We start from the raw sequence: 27767 nt of genomic DNA, 5'->3' as shown, positions 1-27767 counted from the left end.
TTTTTATACATCGAAGATGATCAGTCTTTGTCTGACAGTAGCTCATTCTGTAAGGACTCAGGGTTGGGAACCAGATTGACCAAATGTGGGAAATGGGTCTGCTAGCTGGAGAGGTGCCTCCTCACTTCCTGAGCACTGCTGAGAGGCCCATGAGCAAGGCCTGGCTCCACCTTTTGTTTTAAAACCATTAAAGAATGGAACTAATCTGAAACTTCTCACAGACTTCCTCTCACAATGTAAACAAAAAAAATGCATTTTAAGGAACTAGTCTTGTTGGACATTAAAGGGCCTTTAAGCCACGCCTCCAGCGCTCCGTTGAAACCATAACAGGAGGTGGCTGAGGCCAGCTGTCCATTTTATACAGTCTGTGGTGAACGGGTTCGAAGAAACTCATTCCAGAAAGGAGACATTTATTAACCGTGAAGATTCTGATGAAACCAAGAAAGGCATCTCGACCTCTGACCCCACCACTGCCATCAGGAATCATAGTCGTCACGCAGGGGCCACGGACCATCAGGGGCCTCGGACCATCAGGGGCCACGGACCATCAGGGGCCTCGGACCATCAGGCTATAAAGATACACAATAAGCTATATTACTACGTTTTGTTGTTAATAAAAACATGGTATTATTTACTTGCAATTTGACTTAACTAAGCTTTCAAACACTGCATCCTTTACCTGTGGATTATTTTGACATGTTATTGCTACTTAAATAAAGGATCCAAATTATATCATTGTGCTTGGAGTGTTATTGTCTGACTTGAAAGGTTTTCTTCTGCACCAAAAAAATATTTTATTCAATCTATAATATTTCTTATCCATTGTATGTAGTTCTGTTGTAAAGTCATTGGTATAGTCTGACCAAAATTGGACATTAAAAACAAAAAGTCCAGAAAGTAGAAGTAACCATGGCAACCATTAAACTCATCCTGCTAACTTTGATGTCTTTATTATTGCTGAGACAAATTACATTTATAATAAAACAAATGTTTTTACTGCCTTATTATTATAACAGATTATATATCATGTATTTTAAAAGTAAAGGAAGCTAAACATGTAAGCCGATAAAGTGTACAATTTTCGCGCCAAAACTCGTCCCTCGTGCAAGAACTTCGGTCAGCTGACTTCCGCGTCGCAGTCATATGACGAACCATAAAGTTCCTGGTTGAAGATTGTTAAACACAACAACAAACTTGACATGTTCGCGCTCGTTAAAGAGTCAGTAACTATGACAACAACAAACCGGAAGCTATGAGTGCGCGTGGAGACGTTTGTGTTTTTGTGTGTGGCGTTTTGTTGAGCTCGTTTCCGGCTGTTTTCTCTTTAACTCTGAGTCTGAACGGGAAATGGAGTCTTTCAAACTCCAACGGGTCACTGTCGCTACCTGCACAGATACCCGGATGTGTTCACACAGCTCTACAACAACAGGGATTCATCCAGGTGGGAAAACTAAGGACCAGCAATCTTTGTAATTAATTCTCCTGATTAATATCCTTTTAATATCCTTCATTTTGTTATTAAATATAGAGCAGTAATAACCATGTGAAAAGCACAGAGAGTCTCATATGAACTTAGGAAAATATTCTGGTACTACCAGGGGCGTGTGCGGGCTTTTCTGACTGGGGTGGCCCAAAGCGGCGCTGACTTATGCCCCCCTTCACCCCCCGAGTGGCGGTGAGGACCGACTGTGGCGTCGCCTCACGTCGCCTTTTATCTTGACCAAAAATTTGCACTAGAAAACGCTGCAAAGAACACAGCCGACCGCCAACCAACACGTGCGCTCTGCGCATGCATGAGAGGAAATAGCTGTCAACGCCAGCAGGTGGCGGTACAGTAGCTCGACCGTTGTTATGATACGAAAAGGCCATTTTCACACCGCTGTCGGTCACCACTCGTATAAAAGAAAAGAAGAGGTGGCTGTGACAAATTAGGCCGCTCATCGACTTCTTTAAAACGCAGCGAGCACATTAAAGAAGCAGAGAATAACGGAGGTGTGTTGTTGTTCCGCCTCCTCTCAGGACCCGTATTTCAGGTTCAACGATCTGTCTTATCGGTGGATCGCCCTCGACAACTGGACGTATGTGACCACGTTCTCTCTCCCTGCACAGCTGAGGTCGGTTTGAATATTTACTTGATGTTTTTTTTTTTTTTTTAAAGCTCTTTAAATGTCATCACAGCAGTTTGTTTCCTCCACCTGCAGCTCCAAACAGAAGGTGCAGCTCGTCTTTGACGGCGTCGACACCGTGGCGTCGATTCTTCTCAACGGAGTCAGCGTGGGGAAAACGGACAACATGTTCCGTAGATATGTACGTGAACAATCAGAAGACGTGAGGGGGTTTATAACTCTCCGTGTGTCATGTGCAGCGTCTGCTCTCGGTGTTTGTAGGATTTCTCCGTCGGCGAGCTGCTGAGCGACGGCGAGAACGTGCTGAAAGTCGAGCTGTTGTCTCCGGTCGTTTACGCGTCTGAGCGGAGGGCGGCTCACTCTGCGTACAGAGTTCCTCCTGAGTGTCCTCCAGACGTCCAGAAGGGGGAGTGTCACGTCAACTTCATCCGGAAGGTAAGTCCGTGTGCGTCGAGCCGTCGCCTCTGTGTCGACGGCGTCTCACAGTCTGTGTCGGCGTTCAGGAGCAGAGCTCGTTCAGTTGGGACTGGGGGCCTTCGTTCCCCACGATGGGACTGTGGAGGGACGTCAGACTGGAGGCCTTCGATGTCCTGCAGCTCCTCCAGCTTTCATCCGTTCCTCTATACGGTACGGTTAGCGGCCGCCATGACACGTTTATCATTGCTACATTAAGAACCGCTGCGTGTGAATTCTTGTACGTCTTCGCTGTGTAGACTCCGCCCTCTCTGCGTGGACGGTCCAGGTGGAGCTTCATGTCGATTCAGTTCAGACGACAAACGGTCGAATCACGCTCTCCATCCCGGAGCTGCACTCAGAGGAGACGGTGGACGCTCAGTTTGGACCAGGAAAGAGCGAGAACGCCTTCGCCTTGCACATCAACACGGTACTCCGAACGCTCCCGGCACTCCGGCTGCTTTCATCCCATAAACGTTTAAATCTCCGTCTCTCAGGACCAGGAAGCATAACGGATTGAGTTTGAATCAGGATGTTTTTTTTCGTCGTCCCGCAGAGCGCCGAGGTGAAGCTGTGGTGGCCGAACGGACACGGCGACCAGCCTTTTTACCGTCTCAGCGTCAGAGGCTTCCAGGGCGGCGTTCTGGTCCTGAGTACAGAATCTAAGGTCACATGATCCTCTAACTCTAACACGTGTCCGTCCTCTCCGTCTTCCTGCTCCACTTTTCAGACAAAACCAGAGAAGAAGACGATGACTGTTTCTGACGTGGCGTCGTCTTGTGAAGGTGTTTTTTTTAATGTCTCCTGCAGGTGTATTTCCGAACAGTCGAGCTCGTCCAGGAGCCGATCGTTGGCTCTCCGGGATTGAGCTTTTATTTCCGCATCAATGGGAAACCGATTTTCCTCAAAGGCTCCAACTGGATCCTGGCCCACTCGTTCCAGGACCGCGTCACCCCGGCTGTGTGAGTGGACTCGCCTGGTGACGGAATACTCGTTCAATACTGCGATCTTACTTCTTCTTCCTGTGCGTGCGTGCGTGCGTGCGTTCGTGCGTGCGTGTGTGTGTGTCCTGCAGCCTGAGGAACTTGTTGCAGTCGGCGGTTGATGCGAACATGAACGCTCTCAGAGTGTGGGGAGGAGGCGTCTACGAGCAGGATCTCTTCTACAGCCTCTGTGACGAGCTGGGAGTCATGGTAACGAAACTCCTCCTCCAGTGACATCATCAGGATCCGTCCATCGAACTAGTATTTTGTATTTATGATTCATCGCATGTGGAGTTATTCAGACACACGAGCTGGAAAACAGTCAAAAGTTCAACAACAACGCCAAGAGTTACACACACACACACACACACACACACACACACACACACACACACACACACACACACACACACACATACACACACCTCCATGTTCTAACATGCACTCCAGCTTCTGATCATATCTGAGACCTCGTTGGTGACTCAGCAGGAATCGATCTGATTTGTTTACGTATTTATGGAGTTATTACAAAGAGAAGCTTTGATCCAGATTTATTGATCGGGATCAATTCCATCTGTTGTCTCTGTGCAGGTGATACTAATCACTGAGTCGCTCCGATGGTTTATAAATCAGGAAGTGAATTTCTTTGTGTTTGTGTAACGATGACTCATGAACACGCTGGTGAACAGATAGTCAAAGTGTGTGTGTGTGTGTGTGTGTGTGTGTGTGTGTGTGTGTGTGTGTGTGTGTGTGTGTGTGTGTGTGTGTGTGTGTGTGTGTGTGTGTGTGTGTGTGTGTGTGTGTGTGTGTGTGTGTGTGTGTGTGTGTGTGTGTGTGTGTGTGTGTGTGTGTGTGTGTGTGTGTGTTCAGGTTTGGCAGGACTTCATGTTCGCCTGTGCCATGTATCCCACCGAGGACGACTTCCTCCGGACCGTGAGCGAGGAGGTCATCCAGCAGGTGAGTTTATTACACGTCACATGGTCACGTTGAACGCCGCCGAGGCGCTGATGAGTTGTTGGGTTTTTTTCCTCGTCAGGTCCGGCGTCTGAAGTCTCACCCTTCCATCGTGATCTGGAGCGGGAACAACGAAAACGAAGCAGCTCTGGCGACAGACTGGTTCAACATCCCCGTCTCCCAGCGGCCCGTGTACCTGCGGGACTACGTGGCGCTGTACGTGGACAACATCAGGACCGTCGTCCAACAGGTGGGACGACACGTCTTACATTCAGGAGCAGAATCAATAATCACAGGATGACGGAGCACAGAGGGATGTCACGTGTCTCCCGCAGGAGGACCCGAGCCGTCCGTTCCTCGTCTCCAGTCCGACAAACGGCGCCGAGTCGGAGCAGGAGGGGTGGGTGGCACGAAACCCGTACGACCCGCACTACGGGGACACGCACTTCTACAGCTACGCCGAGGACTGCTGGGACTGGAGCGCTTTCCCTCGAACACGATTCGCCTCCGAGTACGGCTTCCAGTCGTGGCCTTCCTTCTCCACGCTGCAGCCCGTGAGCGCCGCAAAACGTTTGGACCCGTGTGCAAATCTAAGTCCTTCTCAAGAGCTGTTTGAAATCCAATCAGAAGAATCAGAGTGATGGGACGTCTTCAGACAGCTCCTGATATGTCGAGGAGACGTCTCCGTCTCGTCTCATGTTCTGCTTGGTGTCGTTTCAGGTGTCCGTGTCTGAAGACTGGAGCTACAGCAGTGATTTCTCGTCCCACCGTCAGCACCACGAGGACGGGAACCAGCAGATGTTGCTGCAGGCCGCTTTACACTTCCACCTGCCCAACGCCACGGATCCTGTGAGAAGATTCTCGGACACTCTGTACGTCACTCAGGTAACGATCAAACACCCGACGGCGAGCAGGAAGGGAAGAACATGAACATATGAATCAGCGTGCTCTGTTGCTTCGTGGTTCTCTGTCTCCTGAGACGAGGAGCTTGAACGTCCAATCAGAGCGCTGAGATGAAAGGTCGTTCACACGTTCGTACTGAACGTTGCAGGTCATGCAGGCCGAGTGCGTGAAGACTCAGACCGAGTTCTATCGGAGAAGTCGGAGTGAGATCGTCGAGGGAAAAGGTCGCACGATGGGCGCCCTCTACTGGCAGCTCAATGATATTTGGCAGGCGCCGTCCTGGTCATCAATCGGTGAGCGAGCGCCTCTGAACGCCGTGTGTAAGATCCGCCCCTTTCTTTGGATTCAGCCTGTGCGAATGAGTCTGAGGAGCGGCGTCCTTCTACTTTGCTGCTGTAACGTGTGTGTGTGTGTGTGTGTGTGTGTGTGTGTGTGTGTGTGTGTGTGTGTGTGTGTGTGTGTGTGTGTGTGTGTGTGTGTGTGTGTGTGTGTGTGTGTGTGTGTGTGTGTGTGTGTGTGTGTGTGTGTGTGTGTGTGTGTGTGTGTGTGTGTGTGTGTGTGTGTGTGTGTGTGTGTGTGTGTGTGTGTGTGTGTGTGTGTGTGTGTTCAGAGTTCGGAGGGAAGTGGAAAATGCTGCATTACTTTGCTCGGGACTTCTTCGCCGCCGTCCTGCCTGTCGGGTTCGAGGATGACGACACGCTGTTCATCTACGCCGTCTCGGACCTGAGTGACGACCTGAAGCTCCGGGCGGCGGTGTGTTTTTATTTTTATGAAGATTTACGTTTCCGAGCGGGGTCGAATCTAAAAAGTGGCGTTCCCGTCCTCGCAGGTGTCCGTGTACTCGTGGACTGACGTGGATCCCGTGTGCACCCTGAAGTCCGACCCGCTCCTGGTTCCCGGAGGCAGCGCTGTGGTCGTTCTCAAGCAACCTGTCGCCGCCCTCCTGGCAGGATGTGGACGCTGCACCCGCCTCACCTGCCTGCTCACCTTTCACCTGGAGGACGGCAGCGAGCAGCGCGGTCCCACAAACCGCCACTTCCTGTGCTCGCCCAAAGACGCCGAGGGACTCCGGAGACCGAACATCACGGTGAGACGCCTTAATTAATGAACGCGGCGTTTTATAAGTGGCGCTCGAAGCTGCAGCGTTGTGTTTGTGACCCCGCAGGTGAAGGTCGAGGAGGTCGAGGACGAGAGGGGAGGAGCATACGCCGTGACGCTTCACTCGGACTCTGTGGCTCCTTTCGTCTGGCTCGACGTGGGAAACGTTCCCGGACGCTTCAGCTCCAACGGCTTCCTGATGGTCTCCAGAAACACGACGGTCGGCTTCGACGCGTGGCGTCCCACCAGCGTCGCCGAACTCTCCCGATCCCTCAGCGTCACGTCTTTAAGGGACGTTTACTGACCCCACACCTGCAGGACTTTCCAGCATGTTGAGAGGGAGCTAAAGTGCTTTGTGCCCTTTCAAAATAAAAGCTTCTACAACCTTATCATTTAATTAAGCAGAAGCTTTGCTGGAGCAGAGACGTCAAACTTAAACCGCTGAAGTATTTTACAAACAGCTGATCAAAGGTTCCCGGTAACGCTCGGAGCAGGAAAGCCTCAGACAACAGTCCGACTATTGTAGGGAATTTAAACTCCTGCTCTCAATCAGGAGAGGAAAAAAACAACAACAAAGCTGTGATGAACATTTAACAAAAATCTAATAAAAGTTGTTGGGAGGCTCGTGATCCTGTTACCCTCACACTTCATGTTTTTAATGAACTGTTGAGCCAAAGTGTTTATTTCAAACATGTATGCCTGCTTGCATCAGTTATGTCGTGTTCTTTAGCTGCCACTAGGAGGCGACAGAGGGTTTTTTTTTTTTTTTTTTACACAATCATTCACGTGCACTTATGTTTATGATTTTTTTGCGTTGCTTCCAGCTGTTTTATAACTGAGCAGAGAGAGACAGCTGTGAAGTGGGACACACTGAGACACATCCCGCGTGATTTCACCTCTTCACGCGGTGTCTCACACACATGCACGCACGCACACACACACACACACACACACACACACACACAATTTGGCCTAGTGTGTGCGTTTGTGTGAGCACGTTGCATACCGAGTGAAAAAGTCATGTCACAAAAGAAAGCTTTGAAAGAGCGAGTGCACGCGGTCGCTCGGTCACCTCCATGTTTGCTCCTTCAGCCCTCTGCAGACCGATCTTTGGACCCGATCCGCCTCAGGTAGTCCTGATTGACCCCCCAGAGACCATCAGGAGAGATATATAGAGAGAGAGTTAGAGCTGCTCCATGAAATCACTTTAATCAGGACGTAACCCCCGCGTGCAGCCATGGATCGGACAGAGGCGCGCGCCCACATTGCTCGGACCCGGTGATGTTGGAGAGGAGCGGATCCTTCTTTTTTTTTTTAAAGGGAACTTTTGGTAAAGCAGCAAAGATGTTGAAGTGTACTGTTTTAATAACGTGCCTGCTGCTGCTTCTCTCTGAGTGTGAGAGTCTAAACGCGTCCGAGCCGAGCGCGCGCGTCTTTCTGGAGAACATTTTACGATTTTACGGGGAGAATAAATCCATCTCCACGGAGAACCTGGAGGATTTACTGCAGCTGATCTCAGCCCGGAGGTCTCAGTCTGTGACGGGGGGGAACCCGCTGGAGAACCAGGAGGTGAGAACCTCACATCTTTGATTTAATTAATCTTTAATTTATCCTTTTAATGTTTTAAACTGAAGGAACATATCCGGTTATTACTCATGTCTCTACTGATCATTACATTTTAATTAATAACCTTTTTTTTCAAACATTGATAAACTCTAAATGCAGAAATGAACAACATAATCATGGTTTAAATTCTGTATCTGAGTGATTTGTGATTTTTAGGTAATTATAATTAAATAATGGAGCTTTTATGACTAAAATGCTATTTAATGTTTATTGACATTATTATTCATGTTTTTGACTTTTAATGTCTATGTTTGACTTTTAGGTGAATTCCATTAATTTAATGAGGTAAAATAAATCCTGCAAAGCACATTAAAGTTAAAAAATGCACTTTTATAAACTTTTTTTATATAAACGTAATTATGCACTTTTTTTCCATTTCTTTTTTTCTTTCGCCAACAGTTTTATAAATGTTTTAAACAATAGGACAACCCGAGCCCTTCCAGAGAGGGGGCGTGGTCAGACACAGCTCATTTACATATTTAAAGCTACAGACACAGAAACAGCCTGTTCTGAGCAGGGCTGAAATAGAGGGGTTTATAGACATGATCAGATACAGGATCAGAGTGGATTTACAACAACACACTTCTCACACACATGATGAAGAGGAGCGAGGACACTGATTGAACCTGATGAAGAGGCGAGACCTTTGAAAGTAGTCGGTTTTATCCCGTAAAACGTTGAACATTAATTTTTACAGAGAAACGTTTAAAATAAACGTGTCAGGCAGCAAAATGCAATAAAAAAGAAATTTGAAACCCAGGAGAATAAGACGTCTAATGTCGTCTTTGTGGCCCCTCAGTGTCAGTCAGCAGAAGAGATTCTGTCCCACTTCGGGTTCAGTAATGTGAGCCAGCTGACTGTGGGACATCTGGGGAGGATCTGCCCCGCCGTGTTGACCCAGGTGCTGCTGCCCTCCTGCCCCTTCACCGCCCCCGAGCCCGGGCCGCCGCTCGACTACACTGGTGAGTTGCTTCATCGAGTCAGACGCTGGCTTATTTGTCAAACCCCCGGCAACTCAAATAATTTCACAGTTCACTGGGGTTTGTTTGGGCTCTGATTGGGGCTGGCAGGACTTTCATCCACGGTGAGGCCGCTCACAGATCGTTACTGAGGCGTCGTAAAAAAAGAGACATGCTGCTGTTTTATTCCCTCTTAGCTGATAGGCTAAAAAAAACCAAGAAGAGACGTGATTGGTCGAAGTCTTTCCTTCTCTGTTATCTCATTTCTGAGGGATTTTTTAAAAATGTTTGTCACTAGAAACTCTGTGCTCTGTGTTTGTCACTGGTGTGTGCTGCTCGAGCCTTATGGCCTCACACACACACACACACACACACACACACACACACACACACACACACACACACACACACACACACACACACACACACACACACACTCTTTAAGCAGGGGGCCGTCACACCTGCTATAACTGAGAGGTGTCACACAGTCGTAAAAAGGGGGGGGGGTCCGAGTGTCTGATTCATGTGACCTCACACTGGCTCATGAAGCTGAGTTAACACAGTTCTTGTCTCTTTTCCCCGTCAAATAATCCGTCTTAAAAACATCCAATCAGGGAGCTGCAGGAGTTCAGAGTTTGTCTTTGACCCTCATGTTTGACTCTGGACTCTCGTCTCGCCGCGGGTCGTCCTCCTCCTCCTCCTCCTCGTCTCGGCCCTTCTTATCTGTCTCCGCTCCGATAAAGCCAGAAGAGTCGCCTCCCGTGGTGATCCACATTGTCCTGGGTTGACTCACGGAGCCGCTGACTCCTCGGAGTCGGGGTCAGGCGCTCCTCCTCCTCCTCCTCCTCCTCTGCGTCGTTGACACGGTTACAGCCTGACCGTGTTGTCACGCCGTTTCCTCACCCGACTTCTGCTTTAGAAAATAAATAAAATGGCGTCTTTGGTGGCGATGAATGTTGTTGAGTCCTGATTCCGAATGTGTGGTGGGTGCTGGAGCGGCTTTTTAAAGACGCAGGGTGAAGAGCTCTGTGGTCGAGTTATAAATCAGAGAGAGAGAGAGCGAGGTAGAACACGAGAACGTCTAACTCTCTGAGGAACGAGCAGCTGGAAGCTCTGAAGAGAACCTCGCTGGCTCGGAGGAAGTGCTTCCTTCTCTAACCCTGCAGCTCCTGCGTGCTCGTCTAAATGCGGATCCTCAAAACAGAGGACGACCTCCAATGTGGCGGCCGGTGTTTAACCGTGAAGCGTTTTTGTTCTCTGAATATTTGATGATTTCACGATCACAGGAAGGAGGCGATGAAGAGCGCCGGCTGCTGCTGACGCTTTTTGTTCTCTGCTCTGACAGTTTGGGGTTACGGCTTTCTGGCGGTCACTGTGATCAACTTGGCGTCCCTGCTCGGCCTGCTGTTGATCCCCTTCACCAAGAAGTCCTACTTCCCCAAAGTGCTGACCTACTTCATCGGCCTCGCCATCGGGACGCTGTTCTCCAACGCCGTCCTCCAGCTCATACCTGAGGTTCGTACGGCGTGGAGTGAAACGGGGGTCAGGATGAAGAGCGGCTTTGTTCACCAGCGTGTCTCTCTCTCTCTCTCTCTCTCTCTCCCCCTCTCTCTCTCTCTCTCTGTCTCTCTCTCTCTCTCTCTCTCTGTCTCTCTCTCTCTCTCTCTCTCTCTCTCTGTCTCTGTCTCTGTCTCTCTCTGTCTCTCTCTCTGTCTCTCTGTCTCTCTCTCTCTCTCTCTCTCTCTCTCTCTCTCCCCCTCTCTCTCTCTCTCTCTGTCTCTCTCTCTCTCTCTCTCTCTGTCTCTCTCTCTCTCTCTCTCTCTCTCTCTGTCTCTGTCTCTGTCTCTCTCTGTCTCTCTCTCTGTCTCTCTGTCTCTCTCTCTCTCTCTCTCTCTGTCTCTGTCTCTCTCTCTCTGTCTCTCTCTCTCTCTCTGTCTCTCTCTCTCTCTCTCTCTCTCTCTCTCTCTCTCCAGGCGCTCGGGTTTGATCCTAAATCAGATAACTACGTGGCCAATGCGGTGGGGATATTCGGAGGCTTTTACATCCTCTTCTTCATGGAGAAGGTTCTGAAAATGTCGCTCCGGCTGGACGACGAGGTGAGACGACAGATCAGAGTGTGTGTGTGTGTGTGTGTGTGTGTGTGTGTGTGTGTGTGTGTGTGTGTGTGTGTGTGTGTGTGTGTGTGTGTGTGTGTGTGTGTGTGTGTGTGTGTGTGTGTGTGTGTGTCATATCGTTGATTCCAGCCCGTGGTTTATTGTCTTAATGGAAAATGAATCAGTGAGGACTCACGTACAGGAGTTTATCAGTTTACAGGAGGAGCGAGATTATGAAGATTTGTGCCAGCTCGCGCTCGCACCACGCTGATAAGAGAGCGGCGTGAACCTTCAGACGGACGGGATCGCTGCGCCCGCGTGCTACGTTTCGCCTTCGCTCTGAACATCAGAGAGGCGAGATGAGCGTGACGGAGGCGTTACAGAGGCTGTGTGTGTGTGTGTGTGTGTGTGTGTGTGTGTGTGTGTGTGTGTGTGTGTGTGTGTGTGTGTGTGTGTGTGTGTGGTGTGTGTGTGTGTGTGTGTGTGTGTTTCTGCAGCGCTAGAATACGATTGGACTGGGACGCCGATTGCTTTGCGGGCGGGGAATTCAAACCTGGCTCGCACGCTTGGAGGAGCCTCTGCACGTAGAGAGCGACCAATCAGCGAGTCCCTCTGCGACCCAGATAGTCTCCATCTTGTTCCACACAGTCGTCGTGATCACACGGTTACACATTTTCTGCCGGCTGGAGAAAAAAAAAAACGAGATTTACTCGAAATGACACAAATTTGAGAACTCAAACTGAAGTGTGACGTCACAAAGCAGATTAAGAGTTTCCGGCTCAGTGAAGCCTGAGTACCTACGACTCTTTGTTCCCCAAATCTGCTTATTATGAAGCAACAAATAAGCCAACTTACACTCCCTCCGGCGGCAACTCTGTGTCCAGCTTTCTTTAATCCACAACTTCAAATCTCTGTCAAAACGTCACATTAGAAAGACTTCACATTTTTCCTCCTCTGCTCGAATCTTCACCGCACGCGTCTCGATGAGCGAACAGACTCCCTCCTGAAGTCGTCTCACAACCGTCCCTGAACTCATCGTTTCCATTCAAGCTGCATCTCAAACCTCCAACCTTCTTCTTGTTTAGCAACGTGAACCAAGAAGAAGTTGTGGGTTTGAATCCTGTGCCGCATGTCAGTCATCACCTCTATTCTTAAACTGACAGACGTGGTGTCTTTCCCCTGGAGTCGCCCGCCGCCCCTCTCTCACCCCTGACCGAGCTGCGTGGTGAACAGATCAGGAGGATTTCAGGGACTCTTCCTCCTGAAGTCACAAATGTTCAGGAGTGCAGATTTAAAAACCGAGTTGCTTCATTTGATCTCAGTCATGTTGTGCCTCCTTTTCCTCCCACGCCAGTCTGCTGACTCTGTTTTAACCCTCTCGTGTCTCTCTTTGTCGTGGTCAGCACGGTCACAGCCACTTCACTCCTGCAGACGCACCTCAAGAAAACTCGCTCCAGAACGGAGACTTACTGGACAAGAAGGACTCCGTCATTCTGACCAACATCAGCACCGTCACAGCGACGGACAAGAGCAGCCTGAACCCGGAGTCTGCGCGCGCAAACGTGGCGCCTCCTCAGGTAACGTCGCCGACTCCTCACCCGCCGTGTGTGTGCACGCCGTGTGGCCGATGAACTCTGATCGTTACCCTGTCGTAATCAATCAATCGGCGTAATCTAATGAGAAGTGACGCGTGCAGATAGCAGCGTGAGAACAGTCTGCACTCAGCTCTTATCTGAACTCATTCTCTGCTTGATGGAGGTAAAATCACAGACACACCTGACAGGTATTAATCATCAGGCTGTTTAAAACATCTTATCAGCTTTATGAGTTTACTGAATGTAAACGCTTTTTAAAAAGAAGCACAAACACCTGACACGTGTTCTGACGAGGTCTGGATGCTCCTCTCTTCTCTTCCTGTTTGTTTTCATCGAGCGCTCGTCAGTGACGGCCTCCATCAGAGCCGCTGTTAATATTTAACAGTCTAATCTCTGGTCTCGTATGCAGAGGTCTGCCTTTAGACGGATCAAAATGCAAAACAAACACGGCTGTCACAGAGGGAGCGGGCACGCCGAGCGAGCTGCAGGCCCTTCAGGTCGTTTCCCCCTCCTGGTGAATGCAGGAATTGTCTGGTGTGAGCACAAAGACTCGTTTGTTTGTCCGATAGAAGGCTTCGTTTGTCACCGTCGAGTATCTAAACCAGAGGCTGTGTGTGTGTGTGTGTGTGTGTGTGTGTGTGTGTGTGTGTGTGTGCGTGTGTGAACGCTGCACGCTCAGGTTGAGACATTTTGTCCTCCGGTTGTTGCATCAGCGCCGGCTGAAACACTGCAGAGCTGATATGAGCGACCACAGCAAACGTGGTTCTACTTAGTTATTTTATAAGCCCCGCCCCCCTCCGCCATGATGAGATATCTCGTCAGGAAACATGAGGAACATGTCGTCCTGTTTCCCTCCGCAGGACGTGCAGGTGTCCGGCGTGATGTGTCACTGGCTGCGTGGAAAACGAATCTCCAGCATCAAGACGGTGGCGTGGATGATCACTCTGAGCGACGCGCTGCACAACTTCATCGACGGTCTGGCCATCGGCGCCTCGTTCACCGTGTCCGTGCTGACGGGCTTCAGCACGTCCACCGCCATCGTGTGCGAGGAGTTTCCCCACGAGCTGGGTGAGTCTGACTTCCTGTTTTAACCTCGTTAATGACTCAAACACGCAGAAAGGTTTTCCACCCCGGCGTTGCTGAAAACTGCAAATATTTCAAGCTGACTTTTGAGAATCTGCATCAGACGAGACGTGAAACCTGTCGAGGCTTCGACCTGTCTGCGATCAGATTATTTAAATCAGAAGATTCTGTGAGGAAGCTTGAAATAGCAAAAATGAAAAGTTTCGCCACCTTAAAGCCGCCGAGGAAAAGAGGATTATGATTTGTGTTTTTGCTCCCTCTGCAGGCGACTTCGTCATCCTGCTGAACTCGGGGATGAGCGTTCCTCAGGCCATCTTCTTCAACCTGCTGTCGGCGATGTCGTGTTACCTCGGCCTCGTCTTCGGCATCCTGCTCGGGAGCAACTTTGCCCCCAACGCCATCTTTGCCATCGCAGGAGGAATGTTCCTGTACATTGCTCTGGCAGACATGGTGAGTTAGATTCCACCTGAGGACACGAGCACACGCGAGGCTGTTCATTATGCACGCGTACAAAGTGGACGGTCTGATTTGTCCTTTCTGTCCTCAGTTTCCAGAGATGGACAGCATCGCACTGGGAACAGAAGAAAACCTCCGACAAGATCATCTTCTTCCTGATCCAGAAACTTCGGGTCTGCTCACCGGGTTCACCATCATCCTGCTGATCACCATGTTCGCCGGGGAAATCAACCTGGGCTAGAAGGAGAGAGAGAGAGAGAGAGAGAGAGAGAGAGAGAGAGAGAGAAGAGAGAGAGAGAGAGAGAGAGAGAGAGAGAGAGATGAGAGAGAGAGAGAGAGAGAGAGAGAGAGAGAGAGAGAGAGAGAGAGAGAGAGAGAGAGAGAGAGAGAGAGAGAGAGAGAGAGAGAGAGAGAGAGAGAGAGAGAGAGAGAGAGAGAGAGAGAGAGAGAGAAGAAACAAACGAGCTGCTTCCATTTCTGCTCACTCAGCTGAGCAGGAAAGTGAATGTTTTGTTTACAGACAAAACCAGATGTTTAAAGGGAAATGATGCTTTTATATATCTGACGATCAATGTAGTTTACTTGATTACCAAAAAAGGGAAAATCGTTACAATCATTCGATGTATGGACTCCAGTCTAATTAGTTTTTGTGGAGACAGTAAATGATGTTTTCATGTAATGTGAGATACTTGACGTGTTTTTGGGACTCTGGATGCTGTAGTGTAAACTAACATGAGCTTTGTTATGAGTTGGAGCTCAGAGATTTTCTTACCTCTGTGACCGTCACTGACCCGTCATCCTCATTTTAAGTTTTCCTTTACGTCATGTCTTTTATGTATTTACATCGTGTGTGTGTGTGTGTGTGTGTGTGTGTGTGTGTGTGTATAGAGTGTTAAAATATTACAGAAATCACCAGAACACCTTAAGATGCTCTGACTTGGATGAGCTGTGTATTCAGGGTTGATGTTCGTGTATCAGGTGGTTTAAATCACACTGACAGCCTCTGTGATTGGCTGAAGGATGTTCACGCCCAAATAAAAAAACACAAAAACCAAAGAGAAATCAAAAACGCCTGTGAGGAACTTTTTTTGGTTTGTTGATTTGGCGCCCCCCTGTGGACAAACCTATGTATCGTTTCACGTTGCTGATCTAGTCCTGTACAGGTGTGAGGGTCTGATCTAGTCCTGTACAGGTGTGAGGGTCTGATCTAGTCCTGTCCAGGTGTGAGGGTCTGATCTAGTCCTGTACAAGTGTGAGGGTCTGGGTCTAGTCCTGTACAGGTGTGAGGGTCTGATCTCGTCCTGTACATGTGTGAGGGTCTGATCTAGTCCTGTACAGGTGTGAGGGTCTGATCTAGTCCTGTACAGGTGTGAGGGTCTGGGTCTACCTGGCGTATTTGAGACCCTGCAGCTCCTTCACGGCTCTGAACAAACAGGGAAACGATCCATCGGGGATAAAATAACTGAAAATATAATTTGCTAACCATGGGCGAGGGGTGGTCAGTTACAGGTGGGATTGGGCGCATCCTCACCACTAGGCCACCTGCGCCGCATCCTTCTGCTGTGTACTTTATAAATATTATTCTCTCCACATGTGATGCAGTCTCCATATTTCAAAGGTTATGAATATACTGTATATTATGAGAGAAAATATATTTGTATTGATTTTTTTTACATGTAAAGATAAAAACAAATGGTAAAAATATAAGACTTTAATTAAATAGTAATGTGTCCATTTATTGTATTAATTAGTTTAGTAATTTGGTTAGTTGCACTTCCCGGCCACCGTACTAAGGTTACTCTCCTGACTTAATGTAAACAAAAAGAAGTCTGAATAATTGTGTAAGTTTTTATTTCTTAATAAAATATGAACCGTAAATCTCCTCAAACAGACAAGGGGTCTGACTGTCAACCGGAAGTGACGTAAACTGTGTTTCTTCAGGTCACCTCGGAAACATAAAAACGCATTTTCTTTAGGCTTTATCGGCATGAATGTTTGGAAACTTGGTAAAGTTTTTGTCTGTGCTCCTTTGTGTGTTAATGTAGCTCTTGTGTTTGTGTATTTGTGCATGTATAGTAGGGCCTCGTGTTGTGTCTGTGTGTAACTCTGAACGTGTGAGTTGTGTGTTTGTTTGTGAGTGTGTCCGGGTTGGTGTATGTGTGAATGTTTATGATCCCCTGCATGCAGACGGTCATTCAACATTGAATATAGCAATAATATTTGATCGTGACACTTTAAAAATGTACGTAGATACACAATCACACGAGAATATTCCACAACGGAATTATGAAACCTGGAATTTCCGATTCTACACTAACACATTGAACGCAGCACGGTGTAACGGAAGTAACAAGGAGCGAAATAATGAGACGAGTGTGACGTCTCTTTGCTGCTCTGAAGTTCATCTGAACTGCGCCTTCAGTCAGCAGGATACACACGTAAGTCATTTTAGAATTATTCTCACGAATCTTTGAGCCAAACAAAGCGAGTTACAGCGTGTTGAGCACCGACGCTAGCTTTGCTGTTAGCTAATCTATTGTGTGCGCTTTAACGGTTTCCGAAAGAAGCGCATGCGCAGTGTGTACTTCCTGCTTTGTTGACTGCGTGCTAAAGTTAGCATCAACAACACAACTCTTAATCCTTTAATCAATAAAGACTGAGGGAACTGTGTGGTCACGTGTTGTTAAACCATTGTATGAAGCGTTTAATGACTTTCTGTAAGTTTCAGTTCCTCTGTGACCTTCATGGGATTTGACCTCATGAGGAAAACTTGCAGTGTTAAAGTGCTGTCCTCCTTCTAACGTTAGATTCTGGTCCTGAATGGTCTGGATTTGTTTGGACCAGAGAAGGAAGGGTCTTTGAAAGCTCTCATTAATTCTTCAATGAGGAAACAAACAAATAACACCTTTAAGATAGATAGATAGATAGATAGATAGATACTTTATTGATCCCGAGGGAAATTCAGGGCATCCAGTAGCAGTATACAGACAGACAGGACACAAGACATTGGTTACAATACACACCCGCTGTCCCCCCTCCCCTCTGTATACAATACAATAATCCCCCAAACAAGATTTAGCAGCCCCTATGTGACTAAGAGTACAGGTTAAGCATGTGCAGTTAGCATTAGCATTAGACTTAAAACTTATATAGCATAATGTACATAACCTGTGCAGTTAGCATTAGCATTAGACTTAAAACTTATATAGCATAATGTACATAACCTGTGCAGTTAGCATTAGCATTAGACTTAAAACTTATATAGCATAATGTACATAACCTGTGAAGGAGAGAAAAACATGTGCTGGTTAAAAGAGACCTGTAAACAGTTAAAGAGCCTTAGAAACAAAGTGCTGACCTTCTAGAAACTACTTACATGTGCATGTACAGAGGTGTTTGAGGTAGTGCCAGAGGTGTGAGTACAGTCATTAAACAGTCAATGCAGGGATGCAAATTGGGCTCAGCAACATAAAGGAGCAGTGATTAGCATTAAGTGTCCAAAACAATAAGGTGAAACCAGGAGTGATTAGGGTGATTGCCATTAAAGTACCCTGTACCCTGTTTAAGTCGTCTCTAAAGATTTGTCACCGCTCAAATTTGGACTCTTTTTCTTTTCACAGAGCCAAGCTGAGCGATGGCGAGTCTCCAGATCCGGAAGTTTAAGGACGATGACGCCAAGGCAGTAAAGGAGATCTTCACCTTGGGGATGAGCGAACACGTGCCGTCCTCCTTCATGCACCTCCTCAAACAGCCTCCCACCCAGATGGTTCTCATGTGCACCTTCTGCGCTCTCCTGACCAGCTCCAAGTCCTTCCTGCTGCCCGTGCTCGCCGTCACCCTCCTGCTGGCCGCCGCCCGCCAGCTGGTCGTGTACATGTTCAACAAATACATCGACACCTCTCTCAAGCTGGACCTGGACAACATCACACAGACCTACCTGACGCAGAAGGACTCGTGTTTTTGGGTGGCAGAATACGATGGTCGCTTGGTGGGCACGGTGGCGTGCCTCCCTAACGAGAACGCCCCAGGGTGCTTGGAGTTGAAACGTGCATCGGTGCGCCGCAGCCATCGCAGGATGGGCATCGCTAAAGCTCTGTGTCAGACGGTTGCAGATTTTACCCGTGACAGAGGTTACGCCGCAGTCCTCCTGTACACGTCCACGGTGCAGACGGACGCTCAGAAGCTGTACGAGCACATGGGCTACGAGAAGATCCGCGAGTTCCTCGTACCCGAACTCATCGCCAAGATCATGAACTTCACTCTGATCGAGTACAGATTAGATTTACAGAGAGACAGAAAAAACAACTGAGCAGAGAGACTGTTAACCGTCCAATCAGCAGGTTTATATGCGCTGTGTACCCAGCATGCATTGCAGCTAAGGCAACAAAAGTCTCAGGACACGCCGGATGACATTATCAACATGAGGGACTGTTTACTCCACACACTTTAAAAGGTTGGTCATATTTTCTTTTGTCTCACACACACACACACACACACACACACACACACACACACACACACACATCACAATTTTTTTTTGTTGATAATTTTATTTTGTTGATTTGGGGGATGTTCATTATGACGGGTGGTGGGCGTGGTCAGATTTGTATTTGTTAATTACCTGCTTAAATTAAAAGAACTGATTTTGGTCGTGATGATACTACTGACAGTAAAATGACTTGATGGACTGGAAAATTGTTCTAATCATTCTGTATCTTCAGTTTGATGTAGTTTTTACTACCATGGATGATGCGTCACTTTAATTTTTTTTTATGTTGCGTTCAAGTTCTCCTGAAAGCTCCAGATTACAAATTCCAAAAACATTCTTCCAACTGTTTGTGTTCGTTAACGGGAGAACGACGTGCAAACAACACGTCACTTTGTCTTTCCGAGGTTGACTTGTTGTTCATTCGGCGCCTCTTTTGACGTGGCGTTGATAAAGTGATGTACGATCGACTTTACGCTCTGTGCCTTTCCTTGTCGTACTTCCTGTTCGGGTCGATCTGTTCAGCTCGCAGCGCGCTCTGTTGTAAATAGATTATTAGCGTCTCTCTTGCTAAGAGGGATCGCGGCGCGTTCCGTGGAAATGCAAACGATGCGATCAGCTCTGGAATGTGCGCCACAGACGTGAAGCGGCGTGCACGGTTCCTATGGACACGGCCAGTTAGCTGAACTTGATCCTATTTGTGGTTTGTCCCAGTTTTTTTTTCTGCATTCATAAAAACACTAAACTGCGGCTTTACTCAATTTGTGTCCGAGTCTGTGCTAAAAATAACTTGATGAAATAATCCAGCGGGTTCTACATGGAGGACATGTAACAATAAGACTATAAAGTTACACTTTGTATGTTTGCAGAAACTTGATATGCAAAAAAAAAAAGACTCAATAAAGTTTTTTTTTTATAACGGACCTCTTGTTTACTTTCATCTCGTCAGGCTGCTCATGACCAACATGTCGGAGATGTTTATGTCCAAGTGAAATTCTCTCATGGCCTAGTGGTCATTTCACTGCCATATGTACAGAGGCAGGCGGCCTGGGTTCAAATCTGACCTGAGGGTCCTTGTGTTGTAATTATTTTTATTCATTTATTTATTTTTTATTAATGATTCCCCTTTTTATTCCCTAAATATTTCATTTTGGGGGAATTTGAACCCTGGCTGCCTCATGATCCCCTGCATGCAGACGGTCATTCAACATTGAATATAGCAATAATATTTGATCGTGACACTTTAAAAATGTACGTAGATACACAATCACACGAGAATATTCCACAACGGAATTATCAAACCTGGAATTTCCAGTTCTACAGTAACACATTGAACGCAGCACGGTGTGACGGAAGGTAACCTGGAGCGAAATAATTAGACGGGTGTGACGTCTCTTTGCTGCTCTGAAGTTCATCTGACCTGCGCCTTCAGTCAGCAGGATACACACGTAAGTCATTTTAGAATTATTCTCACGAATCTTTGAGCCAAACAAAGCGAGTTACAGCGTGTTGAGCACCGACGCTAGCTTTGCTGTTAGCTAATCAATTGTGCGCGCTTTAACGGTTTCCCAAAGAAGCGCATGCGCAGTGTGTACTTCCTGCTTTGTTGACTGCGTGCTAAAGTTAGCATCAACAACACAACTCTTAATCCTTTAATCAATAAAGACTGAAGGAACTGTGTGTGGTCACGTGTTGTTAAACCATTGTATGAAGCGTTTAATGACTTTCTGTAAGTTTCAGTTCCTCTGTGACCTTCATGGGATTTGACCTCATGAAAACATGCAGTGTTAAAGTGGATTCTGGTCCTGAATGGTCTGGATTTGTTTGGACCAGAGAAGGAAGGGTCTTTGAAAGCTCTCATTAATTCTTCAATGAGGAAACAAACAAATAACACTTTTAAGTCGTCTCTAAAGATTTTTCACCGCTCAAATTTGGACTCTTTTTCTTCCAAGCTGAGCGATGGCGAGTCTCCAGATCCGGAAGTTTAAGGACGATGACGCCAAGGCAGTAAAGGAGATCTTCACTTTGGGGAATCGCGAACACGTGCCGTCCTTATTCATGCTCCTCCTCAAACAGCCTCCCACCGAGATGGTTCTCATGTGCACCTTCTGCGCTCTCCTGACCAGCTCCAAGTCCTTCCTGCTGCCCGTGCTCGCCGTCACCCTCCTGCTGGCCGCCGCCCGCCTGCTGGTCGTGTACATGTTCAACAAATACATCGAAAACTCTTTCAAGTGGGACCTGGACAACATCACACAGACCTACCTGACGCAGAAGGACTCGTGTTTTTGGGTGGCAGAATACGATGGTCGCTTGGTGGGCACGGTGGCGTGCCTCCCTAACGAGAACGCCCCCGGGTGCTTGGAGTTGAAACGTATATCGGTGCGCCGCAGCCATCGCAGGATGGGCATCGCTAAAGCTCTGTGTCAGACGGTTGCAGATTTTACCCGTGACAGAGGTTACGCCGCAGTCCTCCTGTACACGTCCACGGTGCAGACGGACGCTCAGAAGCTGTACGAGCACATGGGCTACGAGAAGATCCGCGAGTTCCCCGTACCTGAACTCATCGCCAAGATCATGAACTTGACTCTGATCGAGTACAGATTAGATTTACAGAGAGACAGAAAAGACAACTGAGCAGAGAGACTGTTTCACTTTTCAGGGCGACATTAACCGTCCAATCAGCAGGTTTATATGCGCTGTGTACCCAGCATGCATTGCAGCTAAGGCAACAAAAGTCTCAGGACACGCCAGATGACATTATCAACATGAGGGACTGTTTACTCCACACACTTTAAAAGGTTGGTCATATTTTCTTTTGTCACACACACACACACACACACACACACACACACACAGAGATCTGCTGCTCAGCAGTGACACGATTTGAATCAGGGGATGTTCATTATGACGGGTGGTGGGCGTGGTCAGATTTGTATTTGTTAATTACCTGCTTAAATGATACTACTGACAGTAGTAAAATAAAACTTGATGAATGTAAAATAACTTGATGAAATAATCCAGCGGGTTCTACATGGAGGACATGTAACAAAAAAAAAACAAAACTTGAATTTCCCTCGGGATCAATAAAGTATCTATCTATCTATCTATCATAAGACTATAAAGTTACACTTTGTATGTTTGCAGAAACTTGATATGCAAAAAAAAAGACTCAATAAAGTTTGTTTTTTATAACGGACCTCTTGCTTACTTTCATCTCGTCAGGCTGCTCATGACCAACATGTCGGAGATGTTTATGTCCAAGTGAAATTCTCTTTCCAATTTCTTCAAAGCTATGATGTAAACAGGTTTTTAGGGGGCGCCGTGGCCTAGTGGTCATTTCACTGCCATATGTACAGAGGCAGGCGGCCTGGGTTCAAATCTGACCTGAGGGTCCTTGTGTTGAAATTATATTTATTTAATTTTTTTTTTTTTTTTCTATTAATGATTCCCCTTTTTATTCCCTAAATATTTCATTTTGGGTGAATTTGAACCCTGGCTGCCTCATGATCCCCTTTCTTAAGTTATATTTTCTAATGTCAGTATTTCTACTCATCTTATTTACAAAAACTAGAGATCCGTCAAACCCATTATTCAAAGATAAATCAAAGAATCCAATGCAAATGTTTTATTAAAATAGGAAACAATGAAAGGCAGGGTGTTGTGTAAATGTGTTCATTAGGTAACATTATCCTGTGATCTGCTTTGAATGCTATGAAAGGATCTTTAACTGATGGCATGTTTAAGGCTGTGTTGGTCTGTTTAATCTCATGAACAAGAGAAACCTGACACCTGATGTCCATCTCCTTTCTGTTTGTCTTTGATTGTGAATAAATAACTAATGAATTAAATAAATTTAGGACACATCAATAAAAAGAAAACGTTTTTAAAATGCTGAAATAAATATTTTTATTCAAAAGATGTTTGAATGTTTCTGAGTAGATTAGATGACTTTATTTCACTCTGAATAGAAAAGAAATGTTCAGTCGGGTTTAATAAATCTCCCCCTTTTATTAACTCACCTGTGAACACATTGAAATCCATGTTTTAAAAAAAAGAAAGGTGTCAGCGGGTCTCTCCGGTCCTGTGAGGCGGGCCGAGTCAGGCAGCAGCTCGGACACCTCGCAGCGGATGTGTCCGCTCAGACCTCCGTGGATGGATGTAGCCTGTCGGGGACGAAGCTGAGCGGTTAGCCGGATATTTAGGACACAAACGGGTAAGATTAAACGCATGTATGTCACCTGGACAGTGAGATATATTATCAAAATACATGAACACACCTGCCTGTACACATACATATATATACACGTGTGTATTTTTTTGATAATTAAGTCGTTTAAACGTTTTTAGCTTAAGCTAACCCAAAGCTAAGGGCTACTTATGCTAACGGCTAGTAGGGAGTGTCTCTCTGACAGTTGACACCAACCGTCACAGAAATGTAGATTTAAGCTATTTTTACAGCCCTGAAAATTATTTTTTTCTATTTTTAAACTGCCAATAACTACGATAGAATTATTTTAAAAATATTTAATGATTGTGTTTGTGGTGATTTAATCGATGTGGATGTGAATGTCCATCCTTAATAGGATGACCTGTCGAATTATTCTCGATTAAATGAATTAATCTCGACTCAAGAAGATCACTTTACTTTAACTGTTTTATCCGATTTAGTTAATCTGATGAGAGAAACTGTCACGTCAGGCTGCAGCCACACCCAGGCTGTGATTTATTATTTACCTTCAATAAAAACAGCTTCTGTTTTATAATAATTGACTTTAAACAGGAGGCTGGTCAGGGAGGTCTCTGGGTTTTACAGCTCACTAGATGGCACCAGATTACAGATTAATCTTTTTTTAAATTTGTAGCCATCAAAGGTTTTATTTAAGATGTTATATATATATTATAAAATGTGTCTCTTTCACCCTGAAATAAAAGAAAAATGGACATCTGACCATGTTTTCTTTGGATGACCTGATTTAGCTTCGAGTCTCTGTTTCAGACTAAGAGAGGTGCGGGTTCACTTCCTGAATACTGCACAGTCTTGAGCAAGGCACTTAAGCCCTTAGGGTGCTCCTTCACTCTGACATCTCTCCATAGGATCCTTTTTGTGTTTGTGTGTGTGTGTGTGTGTGTGTGTGTGTGTGTGTGTGTGTGTGAAGAACTTATCAGTCGTATTCAAAGACTGTAAATATTAATTAACAATATGAAAAGTTTAGTTTACACCTCATTAGTTTTGACTTCCTGTTTTGTTCACTTGGTTCATAAAGAGTCGTGCTGCTCCTCGCCACAGGAACCTGACGTGCATGTTAGTCCAACAGGCAGGGCTGCTCAGTTATACACATGACGTCTTTGTGCAAATAAAAGTTAAACACATCTTTTTAGATTATCCAGTCTAGTCAACTTAAATAATGATATTTATATAAAAGATAATCCTCTGTAAATCTCACAACAGGAGAATTAGCATTGTTACAGCAGGAAAGGTAAACATGGAAATAATCAATAAAAAACATAATTTTAATTTATATTCGTACGTTACTAATGCTCCTAAGTATAGAAAATGAGCATGTAATGTTTGTTATCAGATTACTAAAAGAATCATCAGCAGCCCTCTGATATAGTACAGTCATTTTATCCAATAGATATCTGACTGATTGACCCTTGAAAGACAGTCGGACTTATTTTTGAAGCTCTTGTTGTTGTTTGCAGCTCTGAATGAAACTCTCTGACGTACCTTTAAAATGACCTTTAGGACTCCTGACGCAGCAGTTTCAGTCCATCCTTCATACGTGATTCTTCTGGATCGTAGCGACTGCATGCTCCCAGCACAGACTGCATGCTCCCAGCACAGATTGCCTGCTCCCAGCACAGACTGGTGCTCGTCTGTGACTGTGGCGTGCTCGTCCTGCAGACGTCTGGAGGAGCAGGCTGCGTGTGTCACCTTCCCGTGCTCTCGCAGCAGCTCTCTCTCTCGTGAGCCGGTGGTGACGCCTCTTTCTCGTCCCATTGTTCCCATAAAGCTGTAAGGCAGTTTGGATTTTTTTTTTTTTTTGGCCGTCTGCTGGTTTTCCGGTGAGAGATAAGAGCCCCCCCCCTTCTTGTGGTTCTGCTTTTCTGATTTGCATAAAAGGGTGCAAAGAGACTGCAGAGGTTTGTTTTTTGTCCTTAAACATCCTCAACATGTTTGACTCTGCTGCACTTCAAGCTGTGACTTTAATGCACTTTCTGAATCACCACCGTCAGTGTGGTAAATCTAAACCTTGAGACTGTCCATGTTTGCTTCCTGAAGCTCAGTAAGTGATGAATTATTTGGATGGGGAATTATATTTGACCCGCTCTTGAAGGCTGTTTGCTCCAACAGCATCCCTCGTCATCCTCTAATCTGAAAGCTGTTCCTCTGAAACCCTGCAGCGTTTGCTCCCATTGCAAAAAAAAAAAAAAAAAAAAAAGATGACAACACAGAAATAGAGAGGACTGGGAGTTAAGCGAGCCGTGCAGTTAGCTGATAAAAGCTGATAAAGGAGAGTTAATCCATGCTCTGTGACGGGCCGCAGCATGAGGCGGGCTGCTTGCTCGCACTGTGTGCTGCGTTACAGAGCATCACCTGGGCCTTTTGTGTGCACGCACAATGAAACTGTTCGCCCTCCCTCTCTGGTCGGAAAATGCTTACAGCCTGGGCCTTTTGTTTTTTTAAACGTGCGCTCACGCCTGATGAAGAAGAATGAAAATATAAAACGTGCGTCTGCTCTTTCTTTATCGAGATTTTGATGGGTTGTTTTTGTTTTATGAGCTGCAGAGATAGGACAGTGGATAGAGTCAGTGAGAGAGAGAGAGAGAGCGGGGAATGACCACATGTCGGATTTGAACCCGGGCAGCCCGATTCATTGACGACAGCCTCTGTACATGAGGCGTGTGCACTCACCACATGGCCACCAACGCCCCACACTGTAAATATTACCTTTGTGCCTCTCCACATTCTGCGTGTGATCTTCCCTCTTCACGCCCACCTGGGACCCTTCTGCAGCAGCCTCGCCTCTTAGACAGCACTGAGCTTTATGAGACTTTTTTAAAGTAATAATTAGTATTTTCAGGCTTCACGTGTTCAGTCACAAACTGGAAGGAGTGAATCTCTGTGTGATGTCAACATGCATGGGAATCATGACTTGTCAGGTTTTTATTTTTAAGCTTTTTAAGCGGGTGATCAGCAGGCTTTAGGACCCAGCGCCTCCATGAGCCGGGGCCTACAGCTCCCTCCCCTCCTGCAGGAGCCAGCTCAGACACTGGCTCTGCAGCAGCCGCTCAGCTGATGCACTCAGAGCCAGCGAGCCTTCTCCTCGTCTGCTCGCCTCTTTTCCTCCGTTCAGTCCGAGGGGCTCCATCGGCTGAGAAACTTTTTCCTGCCCTGCCGTCGTCTCTCTCGCCTCTCGTTCGGGAGCAGCATCCAAGAGGAGGGGTGGGGGAGTTTTTTGTTTTTTAAGAGAGGCTGTGGAGGATGAGGAGAGGGATGGTGTGATTCTGTAAAGAGACAGAGACGCTCCAGAAGCATCACTGCCCCCCTCCCCGCCTCCTCACTCCTCTTCTGTCTGGCCGACGCGCTCCCCATTCACACACTCCTTCAGGGGAGGCTGGAGACCAGGAAACATGTCACAGACCAGGAGGAGCACGTACACACGGGTGAGTGTGTGCGATGTGTCTACGTCCCAGGTTGTGTTTCGAAGCGGGCCGGACTGTGGGGCTTAAGTTGGTCCTGATCTCTGCGGTGTCTGATCGATTAGTTTCACTCTGTCACCTCCTGCTCGTCTTTGAACAGAACGGGCTCACGTCCATTTTCATGCTGCATTCCTGTCTCTGAATTTTCTCCTCTTTGTTCGCCTCGGATGCCCCTCAGGGTGACACGCTGCTCCTGCTCTGATGATCAGGATCTCCTCCAAGATGACTCGACTAAAGACAAAACATCGACAAAATCAATTCCATTGTGACTCATCTGCAGAACTAAACGCGTCTCAAAGTTTAAGGAATACAGATGAAGTCTGTGCAGATGAATCCTTCATGCAGGGTTATTAAGATCTGAGTGTTTGTGATGGAGAAGTTTCTGTTTAACCTGCAAACCGAGCGAGCTGTCCGTTTAATGAAGAAGGAGAAACACCTGGCAAACACAGATAGACTTAAAACTAGGACTTATGGGGTGCTGGTGGCCTAGTGGTTGGTTTGCCTGCCTCATGTACAGAGGCTACCGTCCACGCTGTCCCAACACTCGATGTCATTATCGCGGCGTTTTCTCTCCTCTTACTTTCAGGCTTTAAACTTGGGCGTTGTATCATTTCAGTCTTTGTGTTTTCTGGACCCGTGAGACCCAGAAACTTCCCGCTCGCCGTCCGTCTCTGAGTCAGGCGGCGTCCCGCTCATGAGGAGCGATGACATCAGAGCTCCTCTCTTCGTTCCTTCACACCACTAACTCTTCCTGGATGTGAATGTCCTTTGAGCCGTCCCCTCGGCAGGGCGAGGACGAGGACTCGCTCCGGCTGGTCTGACCGTGCAGTGAACGAGGCTCCATCACTGTTTATATCTTTGTGTGAGCGTTGCGTGAGCGTGAGCCGGCCACTGTTTTAACGGTTGAGTGGCACTAAATAATTCAGCACGTCCTCCTCGGGTCCTTTTTCCCGCAGCACATGGCGAACGGGTCAACCACGAGGGCTCCGTTTACAGTCTGTGAGCTGTGTAAAGACTTCAGATAAGGTTTGAATGACAAACAACAAGACGGGTTTGATAGCAGAGCGCTGACAGGTGCTGCTGCTTCCTGCTGCTGTCGGGACTCTGAAGCGCTTTGAGGAGCTTTAAATAGACTTTAAAGGCTGAATAAAAGATTGGAGGAAATGTTTGGCTCATGGATGCACGTTACTGCTCCGAGATGTCTCCTTCCACAGTGGTCATGAATTAAAAGCTGGGTTAATTAGACTG

At 46.9% G+C, this 27767-nt stretch overlaps 5 protein-coding genes across 12 annotated transcripts in view; all 5 read left to right on the top strand.

The window, feature by feature from the left end:
- The first annotated feature begins 1080 nt into the window (after positions 1 to 1080).
- manba (mannosidase, beta A, lysosomal) lies at positions 1081 to 7165 on the top strand. Of its 3 annotated transcripts, XM_079369861.1 has the most exons (17): positions 1082 to 1441; positions 2020 to 2114; positions 2202 to 2307; positions 2388 to 2561; positions 2630 to 2753; positions 2840 to 3009; positions 3136 to 3246; positions 3390 to 3541; positions 3655 to 3772; positions 4433 to 4519; positions 4599 to 4766; positions 4852 to 5070; positions 5237 to 5401; positions 5568 to 5712; positions 6030 to 6172; positions 6249 to 6506; positions 6585 to 7165. In XM_079369861.1, exons 1-17 carry the CDS (start codon positions 1253 to 1255, stop codon positions 6819 to 6821), a joined length of 2661 nt encoding a protein of 886 aa, XP_079225987.1. In that variant the 5' UTR covers positions 1082 to 1252; the 3' UTR covers positions 6822 to 7165. The 3 variants fall into 3 exon arrangements, with proteins under 3 accessions (XP_079225988.1, XP_079225987.1, XP_079225989.1); XM_079369862.1 differs by lacking the exons at positions 2630 to 2753; positions 2840 to 3009 and having other exon boundaries at positions 1081 to 1441; XM_079369863.1 differs by lacking the exons at positions 2630 to 2753; positions 2840 to 3009; positions 3136 to 3246.
- Positions 7166 to 7201: 36 nt separating this feature from the next.
- Positions 7202 to 16051, top strand: slc39a8 (solute carrier family 39 member 8). The gene is given in 10 exon segments (XM_079369888.1): positions 7202 to 8086; positions 8943 to 9105; positions 10448 to 10617; positions 11076 to 11198; positions 12599 to 12772; positions 13651 to 13858; positions 14139 to 14323; positions 14421 to 14450; positions 14452 to 14499; positions 14502 to 16051. Coding segments are annotated over 10 exon segments (1458 nt in total). The 5' UTR covers positions 7202 to 7798; the 3' UTR covers positions 14571 to 16051.
- Positions 16052 to 16110: 59 nt separating this feature from the next.
- Positions 16111 to 19738, top strand: LOC306840532 (putative N-acetyltransferase camello). The gene is made up of 2 exons (XM_079369889.1): positions 16111 to 16767; positions 17950 to 19738. Exon 2 carries the CDS (start codon positions 17964 to 17966, stop codon positions 18636 to 18638), a length of 675 nt encoding a protein of 224 aa, XP_079226015.1. The 5' UTR covers positions 16111 to 16767; positions 17950 to 17963; the 3' UTR covers positions 18639 to 19738.
- Positions 18696 to 21703, top strand: LOC306840533 (putative N-acetyltransferase camello). Of its 2 annotated transcripts, XM_079369890.1 has the most exons (3): positions 18696 to 18782; positions 20139 to 20263; positions 20768 to 21703. In XM_079369890.1, the coding sequence occupies exon 3, from the start codon at positions 20775 to 20777 to the stop codon at positions 21447 to 21449; it is 675 nt and encodes a 224-aa protein (XP_079226016.1). In that variant the 5' UTR covers positions 18696 to 18782; positions 20139 to 20263; positions 20768 to 20774; the 3' UTR covers positions 21450 to 21703. The 2 variants fall into 2 exon arrangements, with proteins under 2 accessions (XP_079226016.1, XP_079226017.1); XM_079369891.1 differs by lacking the exon at positions 20139 to 20263 and having other exon boundaries at positions 18703 to 18782.
- A 1047-nt stretch (positions 21704 to 22750) lies between these two features.
- dctn1b (dynactin 1b) overlaps positions 22751 to 27767 on the top strand; it is a 23800-nt gene continuing 18783 nt past the window's right edge. For 3 of the 5 annotated variants that reach the window (XM_079369855.1, XM_079369854.1, XM_079369853.1), the window contains exon 1: positions 22751 to 23028. The gene's annotated coding sequence lies outside the window, so the exon portion shown is untranslated. The remainder of the gene's footprint in view (positions 23029 to 27767) is intronic. The other 2 variants (XM_079369856.1, XM_079369857.1) reach the window with 2 other exon arrangements.

This window comes from Symphodus melops (assembly GCF_947650265.1).
Source record: "Symphodus melops genome assembly, chromosome: 19".
Classification (NCBI taxonomy): Eukaryota; Metazoa; Chordata; class Actinopteri; order Labriformes; family Labridae; genus Symphodus; species Symphodus melops.
Note: the sequence above shows the minus strand (reverse complement) of the source record. Positions and strands in the feature narration are given on the sequence as shown.